A 24,579-nucleotide genomic window follows, 5' to 3' on the forward strand; every position below is an offset into this window, starting at 1 on the left:
GTCATACATTGACATGAATTAGCCATGGATTTACATGTATTCCCCATCCCGATCCCCCCTCCCACCTCCCTCTCTACCCGATCCCTCTGGGTCTTCCCAGTGCACCAGGTCCGAGCACTTGTCTCATGCATCCCACCTGGGCTGGTGATCTGTTTCACCCAGGATAATATACATGTTTCGATGCTGTTCTTTTGAAACATCCCACCCTCGCCTTCTCCCACAGAGTCCAAAAGTCTGTTCTGTACATCTGTGTCTCTTTTTCTGTTTTGCATATAAGGTTATCGTTACCATCTTTCTAAATTCCATATAGTGTAATGTTTCGATGCTGTTCTTTTGAAACATCCCACCCTCGCCTTCTCCCACAGAGTCCAAAAGTCTGTTCTGTACATCTGTGTCTCTTTTTCTGTTTTGCATATAAGGTTATCGTTACCATCTTTCTAAATTCCATATAGTGTACTTTATCTTTCTGGCTTACTTCACTCTGTATAATGGGCTCCAGTTTCATTCATCTCATTAGAACTGATTCAAATGAATTCTTTTTAATGGCTGAGTAATATTCCATGGTGTATATGTACCACAGCTTCCTTATCCATTCGTCTGCTGATGGGCATCTAGGTTGCTTCCATGTCCTGGCTATTATAAACAGTGCTGCGATGAACATTGGGGTTCATGTGTCTCTTTCAGATCTGGTTTCCTTGGTGTGTATGCCCAGAAGTGGGATTGCTGGGTCATATGGCAGTTCTATTTCCAGTTTTTTAAGAAATCTCCACACTGTTTTCCATAGCGGCTATACTAGTTTGCATTCCCACCAACAGTGTGTAAGAGGGTTCCCTTTTCTCCACACCCTCTCCAGCATTTATTGCTTGTAGACTTTTGGATAGCAGCCATCCTGACTGGCGTGTAATGGTACCTCATTGTGGGTTTGATTTGCATTTCTCTAATAATGAGTGATGTGGAGCATCTTTTCATGTGTTTGTTAGCCATCTGTATGTCTTCTTTGGAGAAATGTCTGTTTAGTTCTTTGGCCCGTTTTCTGATTGGGTCATTTATTTTTCTGGAATTGAGCTGCAGGAGTTGCTTGTATATTTTTGAGATTAATCCTTTGTCTGTTGCTTCGTTTGCTATTATTTTCTCCCAATCTGAGGACTGTCTTTTCACCTTGCTTATAGTTTCCTTTGTTGTGCAAAAGCTTTTAAGTTTCATTAGGTCCCATTTCTTTATTTTTGCTTTTATTTCCAATATTCTGGGAGGTGGGTCATAGAGGATCCTGCTGTGATTTATGTCGAAGAGTGTTTTGCCTATGTTCTCCTTTAAGAGTTTTATAGTTTCTGGTCTTACATGTAGATCTTTAATCCATTTTGAGTTTATTTTTGTGTATGGTGTTAGAAAGTATTCTAGTTTCATTCTTTTACGGGTGGTTGACCAGTTTTCCCAGCACCACTTGTTAAAGAGGTTGTCTTTTTTCCATTGTATATCCTTGCCTCCTTTGTCGAAGATAAGGTGTCCACAGGTACATGGATTTATCTCTGGGCTTTCTATTCTGTTCCATTGATCTATATTTCTGTCTTTGTGCCAGTACCATACTGTCTCATTGACTGTGGCTTTGTAGTAGAGTCTGAAGTCAGGCAGGTTGATTCCTCCAGTTCCCCTCTTCTTTCTCAAGATTACTTTGGCTATTCGAGGTTTTTTGTATTTCCATACAAATTGTGAAATTATTTGTTCTAGTTCTGTGAAAAATACCGTCAGTAGCTTGAAAGGGATTGCACTGAATCTATAGATTGCTTAGGGTAGTATAGTCATTTTGACAATATTGATTCTTCCAATCCATGAACACAGTATGTTTCTCCATCTGTTTGTGTCCTCTTTGATTTCTTTCATCAGTATTTTATAGTTTTCTATGTATAGGTCTTTTGTTTCTTTAGGTAGATATACTCCTAAGTATTTTATTCTTTTTGTTGCAGTGGTGAATAGTATTGTTTCCTTAATTTCTCTTTCTGTTCTCTCATTGTTAGTGTATAGGAATGCAAGGGATTTCTGTGTGTCAATTTTGTATCCTGCAACTTTACTATATTGGTTGATTAGCTCTAGTAATTTTCTGGTAGAGTCTTTAGGGTTTTCTATGTAGAGGATCATGTCATCTGCAAACAGAGTTTCACTTCTTCTTTTCCTATCTGGATTCCTTTTACTTCTTTTTCTGCTGATTGCTGTGGCCAAAACTTCCAAAACTATGTTGAATAGTAGTGGTGAGAGTGGGCACCCTTGTCTTGTTCCTGATTTTAGGGGAAATGCTTTCAATTTTTCACCATTGAGGGTAATGCTTGCTGTGGGTTTGTCATATATAGCTTTTATAATGTTGAGGTATGTTCCTTCTATTCCAGCTTTCTGGAGAGTTTTAATCATAAATGGATGTTGAATTTTGTCAAAGGCTTTTTCTGCATCTTTTGAGATAATCATATGGTTTTTATCTTTCAATTTGTTAGTGTGGTGTATTACATTGATTGATTTGCGGATATTAAAGAATCCTTGCATTCCTGGGATAAAGCCCACTTGGTCATGGTGTATGATTTTTTTAATATGTTGTTGGATTCTGTTGGCTAGGATTTTGTTAAGGATTTTTGCATCTATGTTCATCAGTGATATTGGCCTGTAGTTTTCTTTTTTGTGGCATCTTTGTCTCGTTTTGGAATTAGGATGATGGTGGCTTCATAGAGTGAGTTTGGAAGTTTACCTTCTTCTGCAATTTTCTGGAAGAGTTTGAGTAAGATAGGTATTAGCTCTTCTCTAAATTTTTGGTAGAATTCAGCTGTGAAGCCATCTGGTCCTGGGCTTTTGTTTGCTGGAAAATTTCTGATTACAGTTTCGATTTCCTTGCTTGTGATGGGTCTGTTAATATTTTCTATTTCTTTCTGGTTCAGTTTTGGGAAGTTATACTTTTCTAAGAATATGTCCATTTCTTCCAAGTTGTCCATTTTTTTGGCATAGAGCTGCTGGTAGTAGTCTCCTATGATCCTTTGTATTTCAGTGTTGTCTGTTGTTATCTCTCCATGTTCGTTTCTAGTTTTGTTAATTTGGTTCTTCTCCCTTTGTTTCTTAATGAGTCTTGCTAATGGTTTGTCAATTTTGTTTATTTTTTCAAAAAACCAGTTTTTAGCTTTGTTGATTTTTGCTATGGTCTTTTTAGTTTCTTTTGCATTTATTTCTGCCGTAGTTTTTAAGATTTGTTTCCTTCTACTAACCGTGGGGTTCTTCACTTCTTCCTTCTCTAGTTGCTTTAGGTGTAGAGTTAGGTTATTTATTTGACTTTTTTCTTGTTTCATGAAGTAAGCCTGTATTGCTATGAATCTTCCCCTTAGCACTGCTTTTACAGTGTCCCATAGGTTTTGGGTTGTTGTGTTTTCATTTTCATTTGTTTCTATGCATATTTTGATTTCTTTTTTGATTTCTTCTATGATTTGTTGGTTATTCAGAAGCGTGTTATTTAGCCTCCATATGTTTGAATTTTTAACAATTTTTTTCCTGTAATTGAGATCTAATCTTACTGCACTGTGTTCAGAAAAGATGACTGGAATGATTTCAATTTTTTTGAAGTTACCAAGACTAGATTTATGGTCCAGGATGTGATCTATTCTGGAGAAGGTTCCTTGTGCACTTGAGAAAAAAGTGAAGTTGATTGTTTTGGGGTGAACCGTTCTATAGATGTCAATTAGGTCTAGCTGGTTCATTGTGTCATTTAAAGTTTGTGTTTCCTTGTTAATTTTCTCTTTAATTGATCTATCCATAGGTGTGAGTGGGGTATTAAAGTCTCCCACTATTATTGTGTTACTCTTAATTTCCTCTTTCATACTCGTTAGCGTTTGCCTTACATATTGCGGTGCTCCTATGTTGGGTGCATATATATTTATAATTGTTATATCTTCTTCTTGGATTGATCCTTTGATCATTATGTAGTGTCCTTCTTTGTCTCTCTTCACATCCTTTATGTGAAAGTCTATTTTATCTGATATGAGTATTGCGACTCCTGCTTTCTTTTGGTCTCCGTTTGCGTGAAATATTTTTTTCCAGCCCTTCACTTTTAGTCTGTGTGTGTCCCTTGTTTTAAGGTGAGTCTCTCGTAGACAGCATATATAGGGGTCTTGTTTTTGTATCCATTCAGCCAGTCTTTGTCTTTTGGTTGGGGCATTCAACCCATTTACATTTAAGGTAATTATTGATAGATATGGTCCTGTTGCCATTTACTTTGTTGTTTTGGGTTCACGTTTATACAACCTTTCTGTGTTTCCTGTCTAGAGAAGATCCTTTAGCATTTGTTGAAGAGCTGGCTTGGTGGTGCTGTATTCTCTCAGCTTTTGCTTGTCTGTAAAGCTTTTGAATTCTCCTTCATATCTGAATGAGATCCTTGCTGGGTACAGTAATCTAGGTTGTAGGTTATTCTCTTTCATTACTCTAAGTATGTCCTGCCATTCCCTTCTGGCCTGAAGGGTTTCTATTGATAGATCAGCTGTTATGCTTATGGGAATCCCTTTGTGTGTTATTTGTTGTTTCTCCCTTGCTGCTTTTAATATTTGTTCTTTGTGCTTGATCTTTGTTAATTTGATTAATATGTGTCTTGGGGTGTTTCACCTTGGGTTTATCCTGTTTGGGACTCTCTGGGTTTCTTGGACTTGGGTGGCTATTTCCTTCCCCATTTTAGGGAAGTTTTCAGCTATTATCTCGAGTATCTTCTCATGGCCTTTCTTTTTGTCTTCTTCTGGGACTCCTATGATTCGAATGTTGGGGCGTTTCACATTGTCCCAGAGGTTCCTAAGGTCGTCCTCATTTCTTTTGATTCTTTTTTCTTTTTTCCTCTCTGCTTCATTTATTTCCACCATTTTATCTTCTACCTCACTTATCCTATCTTCTGTCTCTGTTATTCTACTCATGGTTCCCTCCAGAGTGTTTCTGATCTCATTTATTGCATTATTCATTTTTAATTGACTCTCTTTTATTTCTTCTAGGTCCTTGTTAAACATTTCTTGCATCTTCTCAATCTTTGTCTCCAGGCTATTTATCTGTAACTCCATTTTGTTTTCAAGATTTTGGATCATTTTTATTATCATTATTCTAAATTCTTTTTCAGGTAGATTCCCTATCTCGTCCTACTTTGTTTGACTTGGTGGGCATTTTTCATGTTCCTTTACCTGCTGAGTATTTCTCTGCCTTTTCATCTTGTTTAGATTGCTGTGTCTGGAGTGGCCTTTCTGTATTCTGGTGGTCTGTGGTTCCTTTTTATTGTGGAGGTTTCACCCAGTGGGTGGGGTTGGACGATTGGTTTGTCAAGGTTTCCTGGTTAGGGAAGTTTGCGTCAGTGTTCTGGTGCGTGGAATTGGATTTCTTCTCTCTGGAGTGCAATGGAGTGTCCAGTAATGAATTTTGAGATGGGTCTATGTGTTAGGTGTGACTTTGGGCAGCCTGTATGTTGACGCTCAGGGCTATGTTCCTGTGTTGCTGGAGAATTTGCGTGGTATTTCTTGCTCTGAAACTTATTGGCTCTTGGGTGGTGGTTGGTTTCAGTGTAGGTATGGAGGCTTTTGGATGATCTCTTATTACTTAATGTTCTGTGTAGTCAGGAGTTTTCTGGTGTTCTCAGGTTTTGGGCTTAAGTCTCCTGCCCCTGGATTTCAGTTTTATTCTTCCAGTAGCTTCAAGATTTCTCCAACTATACAGCACTGATAATAAAACTTCTAGGTTAATGGTGAAAAGATTCTGCACCGTGAGGGACACCCAGAGAGGTTCACAGAGTTAAATGAAGAAGAGGAGAGGGAGGAGGGAGATAGAAATGAGCAGGAGGAGAAAAGGGGGACTCAAGAGGAGAGAGACAGATCTACGCAGTTATCTGTGCTCAAAATGTTCTCCGTAGCCCAGACTCCCACAAAGATACACAGAATTGGATTGGGAAGAGAAGGGGAAAGGAGGAAATAGAGGTGTTCTGAGGTAGAAAACAGAAAGTCAAAAGTGGGAGAGAGTAATCAACACACTCTTGAATAGAAATGGGAACTGACTATTGGATTCTTAAATGTCCAAAATTTATATCACATACTGAAAAACAAGGATTAAAAATCTAGCGTAGAGAGAGGTTAGACTCTTTAAAATACAATATTTAAAAACAAAAACACCAAACAAATTTAGAAATATATATGAAGTTCAGTTTAAAAATAGGGCTTCCCTTTTTTTTTTTGCAAGGTTATAGTGAAATGAAAATGAAAATTTAGGAATAATAGAGGAGTATTAGAGGACTTTAAAAGGAAATAAGAGAGAAAAACAAGAAAAAAAAAACAAGAAAAAAAATTTTTTCCCCAATTAAAAATCATAAAAATATATGAAAATGAAAGTTAAGGAGTAATGGGGGAGTAATAGGGAATTTAAAAAAAAAAAATAGAAAAAAAATAAGAAAAGGAAATAAAATAAATAAATATACACACACCTAGGAATTTCTCTGGAGCTGTTGCGGTCAGTGTGGGTTCGGCTCAGGTTCAGATAGCTCCTCGTTCCAGCTTGCACTTCTCGATATCCACAGGCCCTTCCGGTGAAGTCGGTGTTACCTGCAGGGATTTCAGTCTGTTGCACCGGTCCTTTCTGAAGCGGTTCCCTTTGTTTATTTGGCTTCTGTTTGCTGTCTCTTCCGTGTCTAATTTCCACCCTGACACCGGCGGGCGGAGGTGATCTCTTATTTAGGTTCGCTAGTTCAGTTCAGTCCTGCTACGGGGAGGGCGGGGCGCTGCAGACAGACATCGCTGTGTGTGGGTAGCACTCACCGTGTTCCGGCCACACTGGGTTTGCCCCGCTCACGGGTATGTGCTCTCCCCGTCTACACTGCTCAGGCTCCCGGCTGCTCTATAGGGAGCGTGCCCTGCGTTGCGTGCGGTTCCAGTTTTCGGGTACTCCACAAAAGCGCCGACTTGGTTGCGCCTGCGTTTTGTGCCTTACCCAGCCTGAGCGGCTCAGGCAGCCAGAAGCTTGACGGGCGCCCTCTCCCCTCCGCGGTCCCAGCCTCAGTTTCTGCGAGAGCCGGTCGGATGTGTTTGTTCTCAGGAGCTGGCCTCTAGCCGCGACTCTCCTGGCGGCAGGTGTCAACCAACCAGAATCTCAGGGAGTCTTTGGATAGAAACTGGAGGCCTGTTTGCAGTGTGGGAGGGGATGCCGTCTCTGGGGCCGAGTTTGCCCCTTTCCCCTCCCCCCTGCCTCCTACCTCCAGTGGGGATGGGCCGGTCCGCCACAGGCTAGCTCTTTGGAGTTTCTCAGTCCCTTTGCTTTGAGAACGGCCGGCAGTGTGTTCGGGCCGGTTAATTTTCTCTCTTTCTATCCCACAGTTTAAAAAAGCTCCCTCTGATTGCTCTCAGGGCCTTCGGGCCGGTCCTTACCCTAAGCAATGCCGCCTGCTCCTCTCCGTTCTGCCCCCACTTGCTGGTGGCGGATGTGGGCGTCTGGGGTACTTTTCTGCTGGGAGTTGCTTTTAGGCACATAATCTGTGGGCCTTATTTAATTTTTCCTCCCAGTTAGGTTGCCCTCTGAGAAAACTTATCCCAGTCCCGCGAGTGCGAGGGTTTCCTGGGGTTTGGAAACTTCCTCTATTATGACTCCCTTCCCGGGACGGGTCTCCATCCCTAGCTCTTTTGTCTCTCTTTTTATCTTTTATATTTTGTCCTACCTCCTTTCAAAGACAATGGGCTGCTTTTCTGGGCGCCTGATGTCCTCTGCTAGCGATCAGAAGTTGTTTTGTGAAGTTTGCTCAGCGTTCAATTGTTCTTTCGATGAATTTGTAGGGGAGAAAGTGGTCTCCCCGTCCTAATCCTCTGCCATCTTGGCTCCTCCCCAGAAGAACCTTAGCTTTGACTAAACGAACCTTTGTCAGCAAAGTGATGTCTTTGTTTTTCAATACACTGTCTAGGTTTGTCATAGCTTTCCTTCCAGTAAGCAAGCATCATTTAGTTTCATGGCTGCAGTTACCGTCCATAGTAATTTTGGAGCCCAAGAAAATAAAATCTGTTACTGCTTCAACCCTTTTCCCTTCTCTTTGCCATGAAGTGATGGGACTAGATACCATGATCTTAGTTTTTTGAATGTTGAATTTCAAGCCAGCTTTTTCACTTGTTTTTTACCTTCCTCAAGAGGCTCTTTAGTTCCTCTTTACTTCCTGCCATTAGCCTATTAACTATGTACCTGAAGTTGTTAATATAACTCCCAGCAATGTTGACTCCACCTTGTGATTCATCCACCCTGGCATTTCACATGATATACTCTGCATAATAAGAAGGGTGAGAATATACAGCCATGTTGTACTCCTTTCAAAATTTGGAACCAGTTAGTTGTTCCATGTCTGGTTCTAACTGTTGGTTCTAAGGTGGTCTGGCACTCTCATCTCTTTAAGAATATTCCACAGTTTGTTGTGATCCACACAGTCAAAGGCTTTAGTGTAGTCAGTGAAGCAGAAATTTTTCTGGAAATCCCTTGCTTTCTCCATGATCCAATGAATGTTGGCAATTTGATCTCTGGTTCCTCTGCCTTTTCTAAACCCAGCTTGAACATCTGGAAGTTACCGGTTCACATACTGCTGAAGCTTAGCTTGAAGGATTTTGAGCATAACCTAGCTACCATGAGAAATGCACACAACTCTGTGATTGTTTAAACATTCTTTGGCATTTTTTTTTTCTTAGAATTGGAATGAAAACTGACCTTTTCCAGTCCTGTGGCCGCTGCTGAAAGTGAAAGTGGCACTCAGTCATGTCCAACTCTTTGCAACCCCATGGACTGTAGTCTGCCAGGCTCCTCTGTCCATGGAATTCTCCAGACAAGAATACTGGAGTGGGTAGTCATTCCCTTCTCCAGGGGATCTTCCTGACCCAGGAACTGAACCCAGGTTTCCTACATAGCAGGCAGATTCTTTACCGTCTGAGCCACCAGGAAGTTTTCCAAATTTGCTGACATATTGGGTGCAGCATTTTAACAGCATCATCTTTTAGGGTTTTAAATAGCCCAGCTGCAATTCCATCACCTGGAGTAACTTTGTTTGTAGTAATGCTTCCTAAGGCCCACTGACTTTACACTCTAGGATGTCTGGCTCTAGGTGAGTGACCACACCATCGTGGTTATCTGGGTCATTAAGACCTTTTTTGTACAGTTCATCTGTGTATGCTTGCCACATCTTCTGCATATCTTCTGTGTCTGTTAGGTCCTTACCATTTCTGTCCTTTATTGTGCCCATCTTTGTCTTAAGTGTTCCCATGATGTCTCTAATTTTCTTGAAGAGAGCCCTGGTCTTTCTCTTTCTATTGTTTTCCTGTTTCTTTGCATTGTTCATTTTAGAAGGCCTTCTTATCTCTCCTTGCTGTTCTCTGGAACTCTACATTCAGTTGGATGAATCTTTCCCTTTCTGCCTTGCCTTTCATTTCTCTTCTTTCCTCAGCTATTTGTAAAGCCTTCTCAGACAACCACTTTGCCTTCTTGCATTTTTCTTGGGGACAGTTTTGGTCACTGCCCCCTGTACAGTGTTACTAATTTCCACTCATAGTTCTTCAGGCACACTCTCTACCAGATCTAATCCCATTGATCTATTCGTCACTTCCACTGTATCATCATAAGTGATTTGATTTAGGTCATACCTGAATGACCTAGTAGTTTTCCCTACTTTCTTTAAACCTAAATTTTGCATTAATGATATTTAGCATTTTAATTATACTTGTTAAACATTATTTTCAGTGGTTTCAAGCTTTCATTAAGTTAACTTTCAAGTAACATTATACTGCTTCATGGGTAGTTCAGACATTTTCTTTTTTTTTTTTTTAGTTCAGACATTTTATAACATAGTATCTCCAGTTTTTTCCTCCCTGGAATTCTGTCAAGTTGATCTTTGAAGCAGTGGATAAGACAGCAACTTTTCTCTCTCTCTTTCACTTCTTAAGCTTTTTAATGTTACATGTGGGTTTTTTTTTCTCCTCAGACTTATTTTTGATCAGCAACTTGAGTGCTTCAGTTCGGTTCAGTTCAATCGCTCAGTCATGTCCGACTCTTTGCGACCCCATGAATCGCAGCACGCCAGGCCTCCCTGTCCATCACAAACTCCCGGAGTTTACTCAGACTCATGCCCATCGAGTCGGTGATGCCATCCAGCCATCTCAACTTCTGTCGACCCCTTCTCCTCCTGCCCCCAATCCCTCCCAGCATCAGGGTCTTTTCCAGTGAGTCAACTCTTCGCATGAGGTGGCCAAAGTATTAGAGTTTCAACTTTAGCATCAGTCCATCCAATGAACATCCAGGACTGATCTTCAGGATGGACTGGTTGGATCTCCTTGCAGTCCAAGGGACTCTCAAGAGTCTTCTCCAACACCACAGTTCAAAAGCATCATTTTTTGGCGCTCAGCTTTCTTCACAGTCCAACTCTCACATCCATACATGACCACTGAAAAAACCATAGCCTTGACCAGATGGACCTTTGTAGGCAAAGTAATGTCTCTGCTTTTTAATATGCTCTCTAGGTTGGTCATAACTTTCCTTCACAAGGAGCAAGCATCTTTTAATTTCATGGCTGCAGTCACCATCTGCAGTGATTTGTGTTTCTAAAAGTAACTGAAGCAAATACTTTTTAAGGAGCCTTATTAAAAAACTTTCATTGTCACATATAAGAGCATTTGGCCTGGCATTAGTAGATGGTTTGACCTTTCTTGGTATATTTATCATGTTTGGAACTAGTAGTTAGGTCCTTGAGCTTCTCAACTGGTGATCTGGCTGGTAAGTGTTCTAATTTTGTTTTGCAAAATGATCATGTCACTTCCCTACTTAAAAGAGCTTTTCCATGATCTCCTGCCGCTGCAGAATGCACCCAAATTCTCTGGGAAAGCATGTTTGGTCTTCGGTAATTTGGCTTATGGTATTTCAGCTTTTCCAGCACTTCCCTTATGCACTCCTTAGCTGCATCCAAGTGCTCATTTCCATCAGCACACACTCCCTCTTCCTGAGAGTGATGTTTTCTTGCTATCTCTCTCTGGCACTATTTCTTCTCTTGGCAAACAGTCAGTATTATTCAGACCTTTCTCTCATTGTTCTCTAACAGACAGAGCAACTGCTATATATTTTGTGCCTTTTGTACATATCTCTATTGTAGTACTGACCTCTTTGTATCATGGTTATTTAGTTCATGTCTGATTTTCCACTAGCATTCAAGGGAGGCAGACATGGATGTGTTTTTGTTTTTCTCTCTAGTCTCTGTGCCCAGTAAATATTACTAGCACCTAATGGGCACTCAATTCTGTTGAGTTACATTTGGCAATTTTTTTTTTAAGATGGTACCCAGATACAAGGGGAAAAGAAAAAAAAAGCCATGTTAGGTATTTCTAGTGGAGGTATTTTTTGGATAGGATTGACATTTAATTTAAATCAGTAAATTTTGAGTAAAGCAGGCTGTTCTCCGTAACCATGGTGGGCTTTGTTCAAATCAGCTGACAGCCTTAAAAAGACTTGCCTCCTTCAAGGATGGGGAGTTTTGCCAGCATGTCCTGGGGATTCTAATTCTTCCCTGAGTCTCCAGCCTTCCTGCACCTCCTGTAGAGTTTGGATTTGCCAGCCTGTACAATCACATGAGCCAGTTCTGTAAAATAATTCACATTTTCTACATATCCTGTTTGTCTAGAAAATCCTAATACAGGAAGTTCACTTTTCAAAGTTTCTGCTGCTGTTCACTCTGTACCTTAATTACAGAGTTTAAAAAGGTTGACAGAAAGTTGTCTAGGACTTTGAGTGAAAAGTATCTTCAAATATAACTTTCCCTCTTATTTTTATTCATTCATATATAAATAATATATAATATATAATGAATATTTTTGTATATACATTTAAGGTCTAATTTACATACATTGATATGTCCAGATCTTATATAGTTCCATTAGTTTTAATAAAATCATACATAACCCCTATCAAAACACAAAAATTTCCATCTAGTCCCCCTGAGCCTGAGCCGTACCTTTCTGATTTCTGCATTGAGAGATTTGATTTGCCTGTTCTTGAATTTCATATATACACATGGAATCATCCAGTATGTAATAGTGAGTGTCTGGTCAGTTAAGCATAATGTGTTTCAGAGTGAGCTGTGGTGCTTTTAAGTTATCAGTATTTTGTTCCTTTTCATTGCAGACTAGTAGTCAGTGTATCAGACTGTCTGTAGTAGTAGTCAGTGTGTCAGTAAGTCAGACTCTGGCTTATCACTCTCCTATTGATGGATACCTGGGCTCTTTCCAGTTTGGGGCTAATGTGGATGAAGCTGTTATAAACATTCTTGTGAAAAGCTTTTTGGGAATATGTCTTCCACCTCTCGTAGATAAATATCTAGTAGTGGAATTGGTTGGTTCATAGGACAGACTTATGTTTAACCTTCTAAAAATTCTGTTTGCATTTTTCTTTCCCACCAGTATATAAGAATTCCAGTTGCTTTACATTCTTCCTGAATTTGCTGGTTTTTCTTTTGTTTTTTTCATTTTATCATTCCTTATAGGTGTTGAGTGGTAGTATCTCTTGCATTCCTCTTATAATTAAGATGTGGAATGCTTTTCGAAGTGCCTATTGGCCATTCATATGCTGTTTCCTCATGTCTTTTTCTCGTTTAAAAACTGGGCTTGTTGTCTAAGAGGAGTTTATACATTCTAGATAAAATCTTACTAGATACAGTGTTACCAGATTTTCTTGCCCATTCATTTTCTTAATAATGTCTTCTGGTGAGACTTCTATTCCATCTTATCATGTTTTTCTTTTAGGGTTAATGCTTTATGTGTCTTCCAAAAAAGCCTGTTTACCCAGACATTATGAAAATAGACTTTGTTTTCTTCTAGAAACTTTGTAGCTTTAGATTTTTATGTTTAGGCTTAGGATCCACCTTGAATTAATTTTTGTGTATGGCTTGAGGTAGAGGTCAAGGTCCTTTTCTCTTACAGATATTCAGTTCCAGCACCATCTGTTGAAGATTCTGCTTACCGAGTCACTTTGGTGCTCTTGTCAAATTTTTGACTCTGTATCCCTCAGCTTTGCCCACTTCCTTCTGAACTTTCTCTTCTACAAGTAGTCTTTTTGGGTTTTGTATTTTTGGGTGACCAGTGGCCATCCTATCAACTGTGAAAAGTAACTGCATTTATGTGTGAAGGCATAGTTCATTCAGTTTTGACACAGAGGGGACTTGAAAATCTAGTAAATAAGGGAAGCTGGAGGACACAAGATGGTAGTCGTGAAATAGACTAAGATCTGGTTGTTAAGCAGTGGGAGGTAAGGGCCCTAGCTGACACCTCTTATGGTGAATACTTCCCTTTTCTAGGCTTTATCATTTTAATTAGGAATAAATTAATTTTTTACCAACTGGTTTTCTTGTTCATGCAAATAATTGGTTTTTATTTAAACGCTAGCCTGTAGAAAGGAAGCACAGAAAAATTTAAACCTCTCTTCTTCATGCACAATTTGGAGAATTCCAATAAAAATCAGGTCCCTGACAGGGAGATTGCACATCTACTGACCTGTGTTTTGTGATTACAAAGGTTTAAGAAATCATTAAAAAGACAATTGGTGGTATGTATGTGTCTGTTTGTGCACTAGTTACCACATTTTTTAAAATTATAGAAGCTTAATCATTTAATGATTAGCATTTAATCTAATTAGCATTAGATTTAATGAAGATCCTTTGTAGTTTTTGGTTTTCACTGTTTTCCTTGTCATTCTTTGCATGCTATTGTTCCATAATTTTAGTATTTAGAACTTTAGTATCCTCTAATATAAAGTTATTGTAGTTAGGGTCATTACAAATTTATAAATTAAGAACTGACACTGTAATGTTGAATCACCCTATCCATCTTGCTATCTTACTGAATCTTTAATTTTTTTAAATTAATCATTGATATTAATGTTCTCCAGGTATACCAAGAACTTCCAACCTTTAAAGGGCTAGATAGTAAATATTGTAGGCTTTGCCATATGTCTGTTATAGATTTTTTCCTTTTTCTGCTAGCCACTCTTTAAAAGCAAAAAAACCATTTTTAGCCCAAAAGCCATGTACAGTTTTTCATTACCAACTCTTACGCCTCTGATCTGTCTATAAATAGTATATCCTATACTTCTAATATAGAACAGTTGTGGAGATAGTAAGCATTCTTGCCTTGTTCTTGACATTAGAACCACAGTCTCTAGTGTTTTCCTGTTATATAAGATATTGACTTTAGGACTAAAAGAGTGTATATTTTTTATCATGTTAAATAAGCATTCAGCACTTACCATTCCTTGAATATTTTTATAAGGAATGGGTTTTAATTTTCTGAAAATCTTTTTTAGCATCTACAAAAATAATCATGGGATTTTTCTCCCTTGGTGTAATAGGTCATCATGTATTTTCTTAATGTGATGTTGGATTTGGTTAATAATGTTATTATGAAATTTTGAATCAGTGCTTATACATGATACTGGTTTGGGGTGTTTTTTGTGCTGTTTTTAACAATTTAGATATACATTATAAATGTAAACACACTATGACTGTTACAGATCATAGAAACAGTTGGTAAATTTTCCTTAGTTTTCATGTCTTACAGCAGTTTATGGAGCATTAGAACTGTTCTGTTAAAAAGCTGTCTGGAATTCCTCTGAGAGCCCTTGGGCCTGGTGCTTTTTTCTTAGGGTGGTTTCTTTTTCTAGAGAGATTGGCCTGTTTTAGCTTTATTATCTCTGTGTTCAATTTTGATAACCTGTATTTTCCTATCAAAGTACCCATTTCATTCAGGTTTTCAAACTTATGTAGTGATTTTTAAGATTTTTATATATCTTTTTTGTTATTGCTTGTGTCATGTTTAATTCTATTATTGGTACCTTTAAAAATTATTTTAATTGGACGCTAATTACAATATTGTAGTGGTTCTGTCATAAATTGACATGAATCAGCCGTTTGAATCAGTTCTTATTTATCTTTGTGTATACTTGTGTTTGCTCTGCTCTTTTCCCCTGCCTCTTTTCCAGTCAGGTTACCGAGTGGTTGTGTTGTTAAGTTTAAAAAAACAAAACAGGTTTTGATTATTAGGTCTGTTTGTTCCATTGTCTATTTCATATTTCCTTATCCTTTAAAGACTCTGTCCACTTGCCTGAAATAACCTTTCTTTATTTTTACCCTTTCTGAATATCTTGGGATATAGTATGTGGTTAGGTCTAGTTTTGTAAGCTACATTTTTCTTTTAGTAGCTGGCTTGTGTCTATTCACATTTATTTTTATGATCAATACTTGAAGTCGCAATGGTCTCACAGTATTTATAATTACTTGTGTTTTACTTGTATTTGTATTCCTTTTTCTATGATGTATAAGCTGATAAGAATACAGAATACCAGGAAAACAGGTATACAAATAGCAAAAAGTTAAATAGGCAATCTAAACAAAAATATAAACCTTAAGTGCCAGAAACTTTTTTAAAGAGCAAAGCCAACACAACAGTTTTATCTGCTTTCCCCTTTCCCTCTGTGTTTGTTACACGCAGCACTTGCACATTAGTCTTCCATATTTACATTAATATTTGTCTTAATACAATGTACATTAAAATCCTCAGTGCTCTTTTGCTATAGTTTTTGCAGTTATTCTCTAGATTTCTGAAGAAGGTTCTTGTATGTTTAAATGCCTGGGCCAAGCTGTAAACACAAGCTTTCTTATTATGAACGCTCTGCTTTTTCTGCACCTCACTGCTTACCTTTGTCGAGTCATAATGAATGTCCAGACCAGAAGCCCTCCACTAGGTTTGTACTGAGCGTCTTCACTGCTAGTGAAGCATGAACTTCATAGTCTGGTTTGGGTTGCTTTCCTTGTTGCTTTTTTAGAAGGTGGTTTTAACTGCTCTTCCTTTTACCCTACAGGACCAAGCCATATGTCCTTCTATGTCCGAACCCACAAAGGGGCTACGCTTTCTCAGTGGTCTCTTGGCAACGGCACCCCAGTCACAAGTAAAGGAGGGGACTATTTTGTCTTTTATTCCCATGGACTTCAGGCCTCCGCATGGCACTTCTGGATAGAAGTACAGGTGGGAAGCTCCCAGCTTTGCTGGTATCACTGATCAGGTTCCCAGGTAGTAGTTGGCAAGACCCTTGGGATCAGTTGGTATTCTGCCTCCTTAGAGCTAGAGAACTAATCCGCTCTCTCCTGCAGGTCTTGGAAGAACAGCCTGAAGGAGTGGTCACTGTGGCCATTGCTGCCCACTATTTTTCTGGGGAAGACAAGAGATCCTCCCAGCTGGATGCTCTGAGAGAGAGGTTCCCAGACTGGACATTTCCCTCTGCCTGGGTGTGCACCTATAATCTCTTTGTATTTTAATCTTGTGGATGAGCTCTAAGTACATGTCCAGTGGGATTACTCCATGTGGCACAGTTTCTCCTAATGTTGCATGGACGGTTGTATGTAAGTCAGTGAATTTTAACGAGCATATGTTCAAAGAGCTTTGTGGGCTAACACTCTTCAGGGCTGAGCATGATCTATAATGGTTACGCTGTGGAGTAGAGTGCATGGCCCTTTTGACACTTGAAAATACCAGTTTTCTGGCACCTGAGCACACGTGGGTACTACACACACATGTCATTTTATATGACCTAACGATAAAAGCTAGCAAACCAGTTTTAATAGTTGAGCCCTTAGGATCAAGAAAGATGCAGAAGGTACTGTAAATCCCTTGTTAATGAGAGAAATGACATTTCCAGTTGAAGCCCAAGGCCATTTTTTGGTGTGTGTCAGTAGATGGTAGGTAAAGTGTCACAGGAGTTAATGATGGGTCATAAGAAATTGAGAGGAAGACTAGCTTCTGAGGCCCCAGCCTGTGCTGGGAGCTGTGCTGCTCTGGGCCAGCCTTGTGGGCAGTCTTTGGAGTGTGCCTGGTACTAGGGCTCTGGGGCCCTAGTACTCCAATATGGAAACCTGTATTGAAGTGGTGGCTCCTGTCCTTCAGACACGTGGTTACTAAGATCCATTATTGGGATGCTTTTCTGAGGTGGTTTTCAATACCTGTTTCCTTCTGGGGTTTCCAGGCTCTTTTGGTTTAGAATACTGTTTGTGAACTTCCCTCCTCAGAGCGCTGAACGGCCATGGTGGCTGTTCTGGGGGCAGGAGGAGAGTGGGAGTAGCTGGGCATTTTATATTTATTCTGCTCATTTCTTTTTTATAAGAATCTTGTTATCCAAGGTTAATCCTTCAGGGCATAGTATTATTGATGCACTGGGTCCTTGTTTTCTAGCCAATTGAACAGGTTAGTTTCTCAGTAACTTACTGTGTCTGGCAGAGCTGGCTTTCCTGAGACCCGAGCCTGTGGCTTGCACTGGAGTGTCCTTCTGTAACTGTCCTCACAGCTGTTGGGGTTTAGGTCCTGCACAACAGCAGCTCTAGGACTTAGAGGTGCTTTTCATGTTGAGGAGGATGGCTGTTGGCTCCAGCAGTGGAAGAGTTTGGTGAGAGCAATGGTAAATTCTGCTGGCTTTCTTTTTTTCCATTAAAAATATAAAAAGCTAGTTTTTGTCTTTAGCAAGTCTAGGCTAAAAAGACCTTTAAAGAAAAGCCATAGTGAAACAAACAATACAGTGGCACTCAAATCTACCTGAACAGAAAGAGCACAGTAGTATGCGTCTTTGAAATTACTTCTTACAGCTGCTTGTCCGATGTATACAGTGCACATTCTGAATCATGCTCCTCATATGTCCTTAAAAGCTGAGCCCACAGACAGCAGGGGTACAGCCAGAGCTGAACGGTGGTACCATGCTGTCACACACATGGACACTGGACCCAGTGCTTTTCCTGGACCTCTGTAAGAACCGTAGAGTTGACCCTTAAACAACACAGGGATTAGGAGTGCTGACCTCTGCATGCAAGGTTTTGCATCTGTGGATTCAACTATGGATCATGTAGTACTGTAATATCCATTTAATGAAAAATCCCTGTATAATTGGACCTGTAGCTCAAACCCATGTTGTCAAGGTTCAGCTGTATCACTAGTCTTAGATAATTCAAGTGACACACAAAGTCTGCACTGCTGATAGCCTTTATAGACTCACAATTGTGGACAAAAATAGTATCTAAATGAATTTCAAAATACAGGCATATTTTCTGTTCTTGTGGTTAATCTGAAATAGATTACTGGAAATTATTTATAGGGAAAAGCAAAGTAAACTTCCAAATGTGGAGGAAGGGCATTACCTGAGTTCCCTGTGATTCCCGCCCACCCCCTCCTCCCCACCTCCTTGGGAAGCATGTTAACTCCTTAATGATGATCATGGTTTTCTTTTTGCCTTTATTTTCCTACGTGGACAGTTCGCTCTTGTTTTGGTTTTCTGTAGCATTATAAAGCTCTAATGTTGTAGAAGGTCAATAACAAGCACATTAGACCCAGGGCGTGCCTAATATTCTGGGTGACTGCTTTAATGCCAAAAATCGTTAAATAATTGCACACAATACTCATGGCTCTTAATATGCACACCGTCAGGTCAGCAATCTGTTTTTGCACAGCACTGCACATTTGGGGAAAGTGTGAAGGATTGTGATTTTGGAGAAATTCTTAAAAATTTACCTAAGAATGACAGTTGCATGCAGTACTTCTGTTTCCATACTTTAGCAGATATACATAGGCATGAGCGGATTTCTAAATCGTCACCACCACTTAAGAAGCTAGCCTGCGGACTCAGGAAGCTGTAGGAATAATGAATATGTCCATTTCTTTTCACTGGCTTGCTAGGGATGAATTGTTGCCTTACAGTTTAACTGAAATAAACATGTTAAATACTAGTCAGTATCATTAACAGAGAAACAGAGCATCATTGTTTATATTTTCCTGTAACCCCCTCATCTGAAGAATTATTTTAAATCCATAAAGCCTTTTAAAGCTTTAAAAAAAAAAACAAAACTTTGCTGTTAGAAAGACTTGTTGGCTCCTGTGGGTATAATTGCTATTTTAAAGGGTCATGTGAGCAAACAACTCAACATGGCTTCAACTGGAATCCATTTCACTGTGGAATGAAATTGTGCATTTGCATTTCACAGAAATTAAATGTTGAGCCCTTTTTAGCAGGTTTATCATCATTGTTGGCAAAGAAAATCACTGAAGGGCTAATAAAGGATGTTCTTTCATTGGGGGATGTGGGGCGGGGGGAGAAAATACTATCTTTCGGCCAGAGTGACCCGCTGCTCACAAGGAAGGCACCACCCCCAGGCCCCCAAACAGAGAACCCACTTGTGAGCTCCAAGAGCTCTGTGCAAGTTACCTCCCTTTTCAACTGAGTTCCCTCAGAGCAGTTCAGCACAAGGTGAAGCAGCCAAATAACTTATGTTCTTAATAATACTTTGTCTTTTAGGGCCAATAAAGCCAAAATGCATCTATGCCTCCTTATGTCTGTTTTTATTTGAAAAAACATCTTGGGCATTTTTGAAGTGCATCACTACTTTTCTTTTGATAGTACCATTTCCTTACTTGATTAGTGAAAATACAACAAGTATATTGATAATTGTTTTTCTTCAACTTTGGCCTATATCATGACCAAAATGAGATTTAGCCCAGGAATGGAATGTGGGTTTAGCACCTAAAAGTCAACATAATATATACCGTATTATTAGAATAAAGAAGAACAATATAATCATCTCAACAGAAGTGATCTTTTTTTGACAAAGTTAACACCTCTTTATGATAAAAAATTTAATAGAAGGGAACTTCCTTAGCCTGATAAAGGTCATCTATGAAAACTCAATAGCTAACATCCTAATGTATATGAAACACTCAATACTTTCCCCCTAACATCAGAAAGACGAGGTTATCTACTTACTGCCACTTTAATATTGTATTGGAGGCTTTAGTCCAGACTCTAATTATAGATGACATGATTTTCTATATAGGAAATGCCAAGAAATCCACACAAAAAACTACAAGTAGTAAGTGAATTCAACAGTGTTGTAGGATGCAATTGCAACATAGAGAAGTCAGTTACTTCTACATACTAACAAACAATAATCCAAAAATAAAACAGTTCTATTTGCAATATCATCAAGAATAAAATACAAATAATCTTATTCAAAGTACCTATAAAACCCTCCTGAAAGAAAATGAAGCCATGAATAACTAGAAGGACACTCTAGTTCAAGGGCTGGAAGGCATATTATCAAGATGGCAAGATTTTCCAAAAATTGATCTGAATATAATTCTTATCAAACTTTTAGCTGCCTTATATGTGTGTCTGGGTGCACACAAAAACTGACAAGCTGATTCTGAAATTCATATGGAAATGCAAGGGACACAGAAGAGCCAAAATGGTCCTGAAAAAACTTAACATCTCTCACATTCCAAACTTCCTTCTTCTAAGTAGCAACAGTAATCAAGACAGTGTAGTACTGGCATCAAGGAAAGACCCAGAAATCAATGTAATACAACTGACAGTTCCAGAAATAAACCCATTCATTTGTACTCAATTGATTTTCGACAATAGGAAAAAAAACCTTTTCAGTAAATGGTAAACTTTTCAGTAAATTATAACAACTGAGTAGTCACATACAAAAGAACAAAGTTAGACGTCTTCATGCCATATACAAAAATTAACTCAAATGGATCAAATGGATCAAAGACCTAAATGTAGGTGCTAAAATATACAACAGAAAAAAACATAAGCATAAATCTTCATAACCTAGGATTTGGAAATGGTTTCTTGGATATGACACCCAGAAGCTCAAGGAACCAAAGAAAAAGTTAGGGACTTCACCAAAACGAAAAAGTTTATGTCTCAAAAGACAGTATCATGAAAGTGAAAAGCCCTCAATGAAAAAATATTTGCAAAACGTAACTGTCTAGTATCTAAAATATATAAAGAACTCTTGCAAATCAACAATAAGATTAATGAGCCATCTGTGAAGTGGGAAAAGGATGTGAATACAGTTTTCTCCAAAGAGATGTGAATGGCTAATGATATATGAAAAGATGTTAGTCATCAGGGAAATGTAAATCTAAACTATAAGATGAAACTTCATACATAACTCAGATGGCTAGAACCAAAAGTACAAAAACAAATGTTGACAACAGAAACTTGAACCCTCATCCACTACTAGTGGAAATGATTTTTTCTTTTAAAATGGTACAGGCACTTTGTAATACAGTTAAGCATTCCCCGCTGCATACCCTCCCCCCAAATTAACCAGTTACCATGACCCAACATTTCCACTCCTAAAGAGAACTGAAAACTTATGTCCACACAGAAACCTGCATATCAGTGTCATTATGAATGATGGTCCAAGTGGAATCCATCCAAATGTCCCTCAACTGATGAGTAAAGAAATATATCCATAAAATGGTATACCCATATACATTTTAAATATAAATTTCTAGTTATAAGGAAAATTCTAAAAGGTGGAATTATATAATGAAAGTATGACTTTTAATACATACACTTTTTGCTGTTAACTTGATGAATAAACAAAAAGTTCACGTAATGGTTTTATTGCCCTTTACCGAGTTTAAAAAAAAAATACACATTACAGAAGTAGCAGCAACTTTTAATTACAAGCAAAGGTTGACTCTACCCCCAAATAACTTCTTGTTTTGGTATCAGCAAATAATTTAAACTTCAAATAGTTATATTGAATATTTAAATTCATTGGTTAAATATGGCTTAAACAGTCAAATACGTGATCCAAACAAGGCAAAATTAAAATATGATTTAAAAAATTAAAGTATATAACAAACTACCAAAGAAAAGTTTTTCTGTAAAGCTGCCAATCTTTTTGCCTTGGGGCCACCTATATCTGTTGGTTGCAAAACAAGTATTTTATACAAGAAAAGTTTCGGTCATGGCATTAACCAGAGGAATACGGTTAACTTAATGGCGTCCTGCTTTTAAGAGAGCAAGATGAACCCAGCAGCACATTAGGATATCTGAAAAGATCATGGCTGTTTACAATGGCGAATCATTTTTATTGACTAAATACTCACACCAAACACAAAAATAATGCTAGTCCTGTTCTCATAATGGACTAGGACAGGAGAAGAATTTCTTCAGTTTCTTGCTGGGCTGCATGGACTCACATGGGAAATATTTTCTATCTTAAGATTCAGGGAAAGGTGGTTTAAAACAAAGGCTTAAATAAACATAGCACCAGAAGGGCCAGGTACCAGTAATCACATATTCCACCCATTCAGAAGTTTTAGTATGTGAAAGTATTGCACTTGTAATGTGAAAAGTGAGTGACAGGTAAATTATCAAGCTCAGTAATTTAAAACCGTTGATGACTTTTGAACAAACATTTTTCAAATTTGAGTTTCCCTTCAAAGGAAACCTGGCTAGGACAACTAAATCTAGCCATTAATTTTAAAAAGCAAGGATAGAGGACCAAGTTTTATTTCTAAACTGTAACTGCACTATGAGAGGAGAGGCTGTTTTACATAGTGGTATAATTTGGTCCACATCAAATACGTTGTTATTATAAAAATAAGTTTGTTTTTGTAAAAAATAACATTGCATTCCTTTGTTCAAATTGCACAGTACAAACAAGCTATCTAAATTAATACTGTTATAAGGTAATTGATATACATACAGTGGATATGTGTTTAGTCTGAAGCAACTGAGTCTGCAACTGTGTTTTCATAATGTATGAAAACTAAGATTTAAGTCATATCTAGAAATACATAAAATATTTAAAAAGTTATGATGAAGAATGCATTCTTTACATACTAATTTTTAGTAGCCGTGATAATACAGGATTCAGCAGTCTATTTACATAGAGTTCATTTTTATTCAATTTACAAAAGCAATAAATAAGAAACTACATTAATTTGCACAAAACCTGTTTCATTTCATGATCAGTGTGACCATTTCTGTTACCTTATGACCAAGCCAATAAATCTGTCTTCCTCTATGAAGAGTGCTTATATCTGGAAAGAAGAGCAAGCCCTGTCTTTGTTCTAAGAGTGAGTATCTATAGCCATGCAGAATCCAGCATAAAACCTTACAAATTATAGTACAAGCCCTAAAAAGAGGAACAGTGCCTTTGGGTATATTTACACAAAATTATTCACAAAAAGATACGATTCTTTGATACAAAATAGTTTAGTGGTATCTAATAGCATAATTGATAAGAACTCCTCAGGCCTCTGCCTACACTCACCTAGTAGGAACCAAGCTAGACAAAAAGCAGGCACACTGACACAGGTAAATAGCTTCCATCAATTGAGGACCGGGATTAACGGGCTAGAAGAGGAGCATCTTACAGGTACCTGTTATACCGGGGCAGGCATCTATTCAGAGGCCCAATTAGGGAGTCCAGTGCTCTTGATCCAGGGGGCATACAGGCAGCTCAAGTACTTGATGAGCTACAGCAAGCACCTTAGCATTTATTTTTAAAATGCAGTCTGGAACACATGTTGAACCAGAAAACATAGGAAGCTTTAAGTAGTGAAAAAGTAAGCTCATCTGGGGCAAAACAATCCCTGTGGTTTAAGAGCTACCAATCTTTAAGAAAACCAAAATGTTCGCATGTACATCTGTACAATATTCTGTACAACGTTCCACTGCAGCTTAAAAAAAAACTTTTATGAAAGATGATATTTTTTTTGATGTCACATTTTTATGAACTCAAGATTTCATAGAGGAAAAAGTTAAAATTTAATAATACCTTACCAGAGTCTCTGAGCTGTGTTCTCTCCCTGGTTAAATTTTCCAGCTAGGTCACAGTGTCCTCAGCTGCATGCTGATGCTAATTAATACTGCCCGTGGTGATGGTACTCACTGTTGTTAGGACACAGAACAGTCGTAAGTCCCGTCTTGAAAAGGTTCCTCCTCCTCTGCTTGCGTTGTGTCCTCTTCTTTCCGGCTGACCAAACTGCTGCCTCCGACCTCGCCCTGGGGGATGCTCCCATGGCCCGAGGAGCTCCTGTTCTCCTCTGCCCGGGGACTAGTCTGTTCAGGAGTCTTACCCACAGTCATTGGCTGGAAGGCTTCAGGCTGGACCTGCTCTTCTGTTATTTCACTAAGCTTCTGCAGGTGTGGCTTAATGATGTTTAAAAATGGCTTATATCCAGGACTACACAGAAGAAAAAGGAAATTGGCTCTTATCAGCCACATTCAAAAGGCTCCATAGCATGTTATGGATAGATTCTTCCTAAGCATTGATACAGCAGAGTCACTGATTTATGGGGTACAGGAGGAGGCACAGAGGTGATAGGAAGGGAAAGGCCCCCATGGAGGGGGCTACACGTAATGTGTGAGCATAAACAGCAAAGATGGATATTCTTTATCCAGTATTGCAATTAAAAAGCATATTCTATAATCATAAACACCATTAATAGGATTTTTAGACTTGAAAAACAGAACTTTCAGAGAACATTTAACCTAAATGAATTTGCCAATTAAGGAAGACTAGACCCAAGTGAGGGAAACCCCAAATCCACAGGTAACTGGTGACAAAGGGGGCAGATTCCAGGCTCTTCTAACTTCCATTCACTATTCTTATTTTGGGCTTGTCAGTAACTACCATGGAATGTTCAACTCACATGGACCTTAAATTTTTATCTTGTTTTTAGGTTATCATTTTCAATTCCACAGAAA

At 38.6% G+C, this 24,579-nt stretch overlaps 2 protein-coding genes across 5 annotated transcripts in view; one reads left to right on the plus strand and one right to left on the minus strand.

Moving 5' to 3' along the window:
- ERMP1 (endoplasmic reticulum metallopeptidase 1) overlaps positions 1-18,905 on the plus strand; it is a 67,063-nt gene extending 48,158 nt beyond the window's left edge. Inside the window, exons 14-15 of the mRNA XM_065908327.1 lie at positions 15,886-16,049; positions 16,175-18,905. Coding sequence (XP_065764399.1) covers positions 15,886-16,049; positions 16,175-16,339 — 329 coding nt within the window. The 3' untranslated portion in view covers positions 16,340-18,905. The remainder of the gene's footprint in view (positions 1-15,885; positions 16,050-16,174) is intronic.
- Positions 18,906-19,055: 150 nt separating this feature from the next.
- The window catches only part of RIC1 (RIC1 homolog, RAB6A GEF complex partner 1), a 144,682-nt gene continuing 139,158 nt past the window's right edge, over positions 19,056-24,579 (minus strand). For all 4 annotated transcript variants that reach the window (XM_065908324.1, XM_065908325.1, XM_065908323.1 and 1 more), the window contains exon 26: positions 19,056-24,055. In XM_065908324.1, the coding sequence (XP_065764396.1) occupies positions 23,767-24,055 (289 nt within the window). In that variant the 3' untranslated portion in view covers positions 19,056-23,766. The remainder of the gene's footprint in view (positions 24,056-24,579) is intronic.

This window comes from Muntiacus reevesi, chromosome 17 (assembly GCF_963930625.1).
Source record: "Muntiacus reevesi chromosome 17, mMunRee1.1, whole genome shotgun sequence".
In the NCBI taxonomy this organism is placed as follows: Eukaryota; Metazoa; Chordata; class Mammalia; order Artiodactyla; family Cervidae; genus Muntiacus; species Muntiacus reevesi.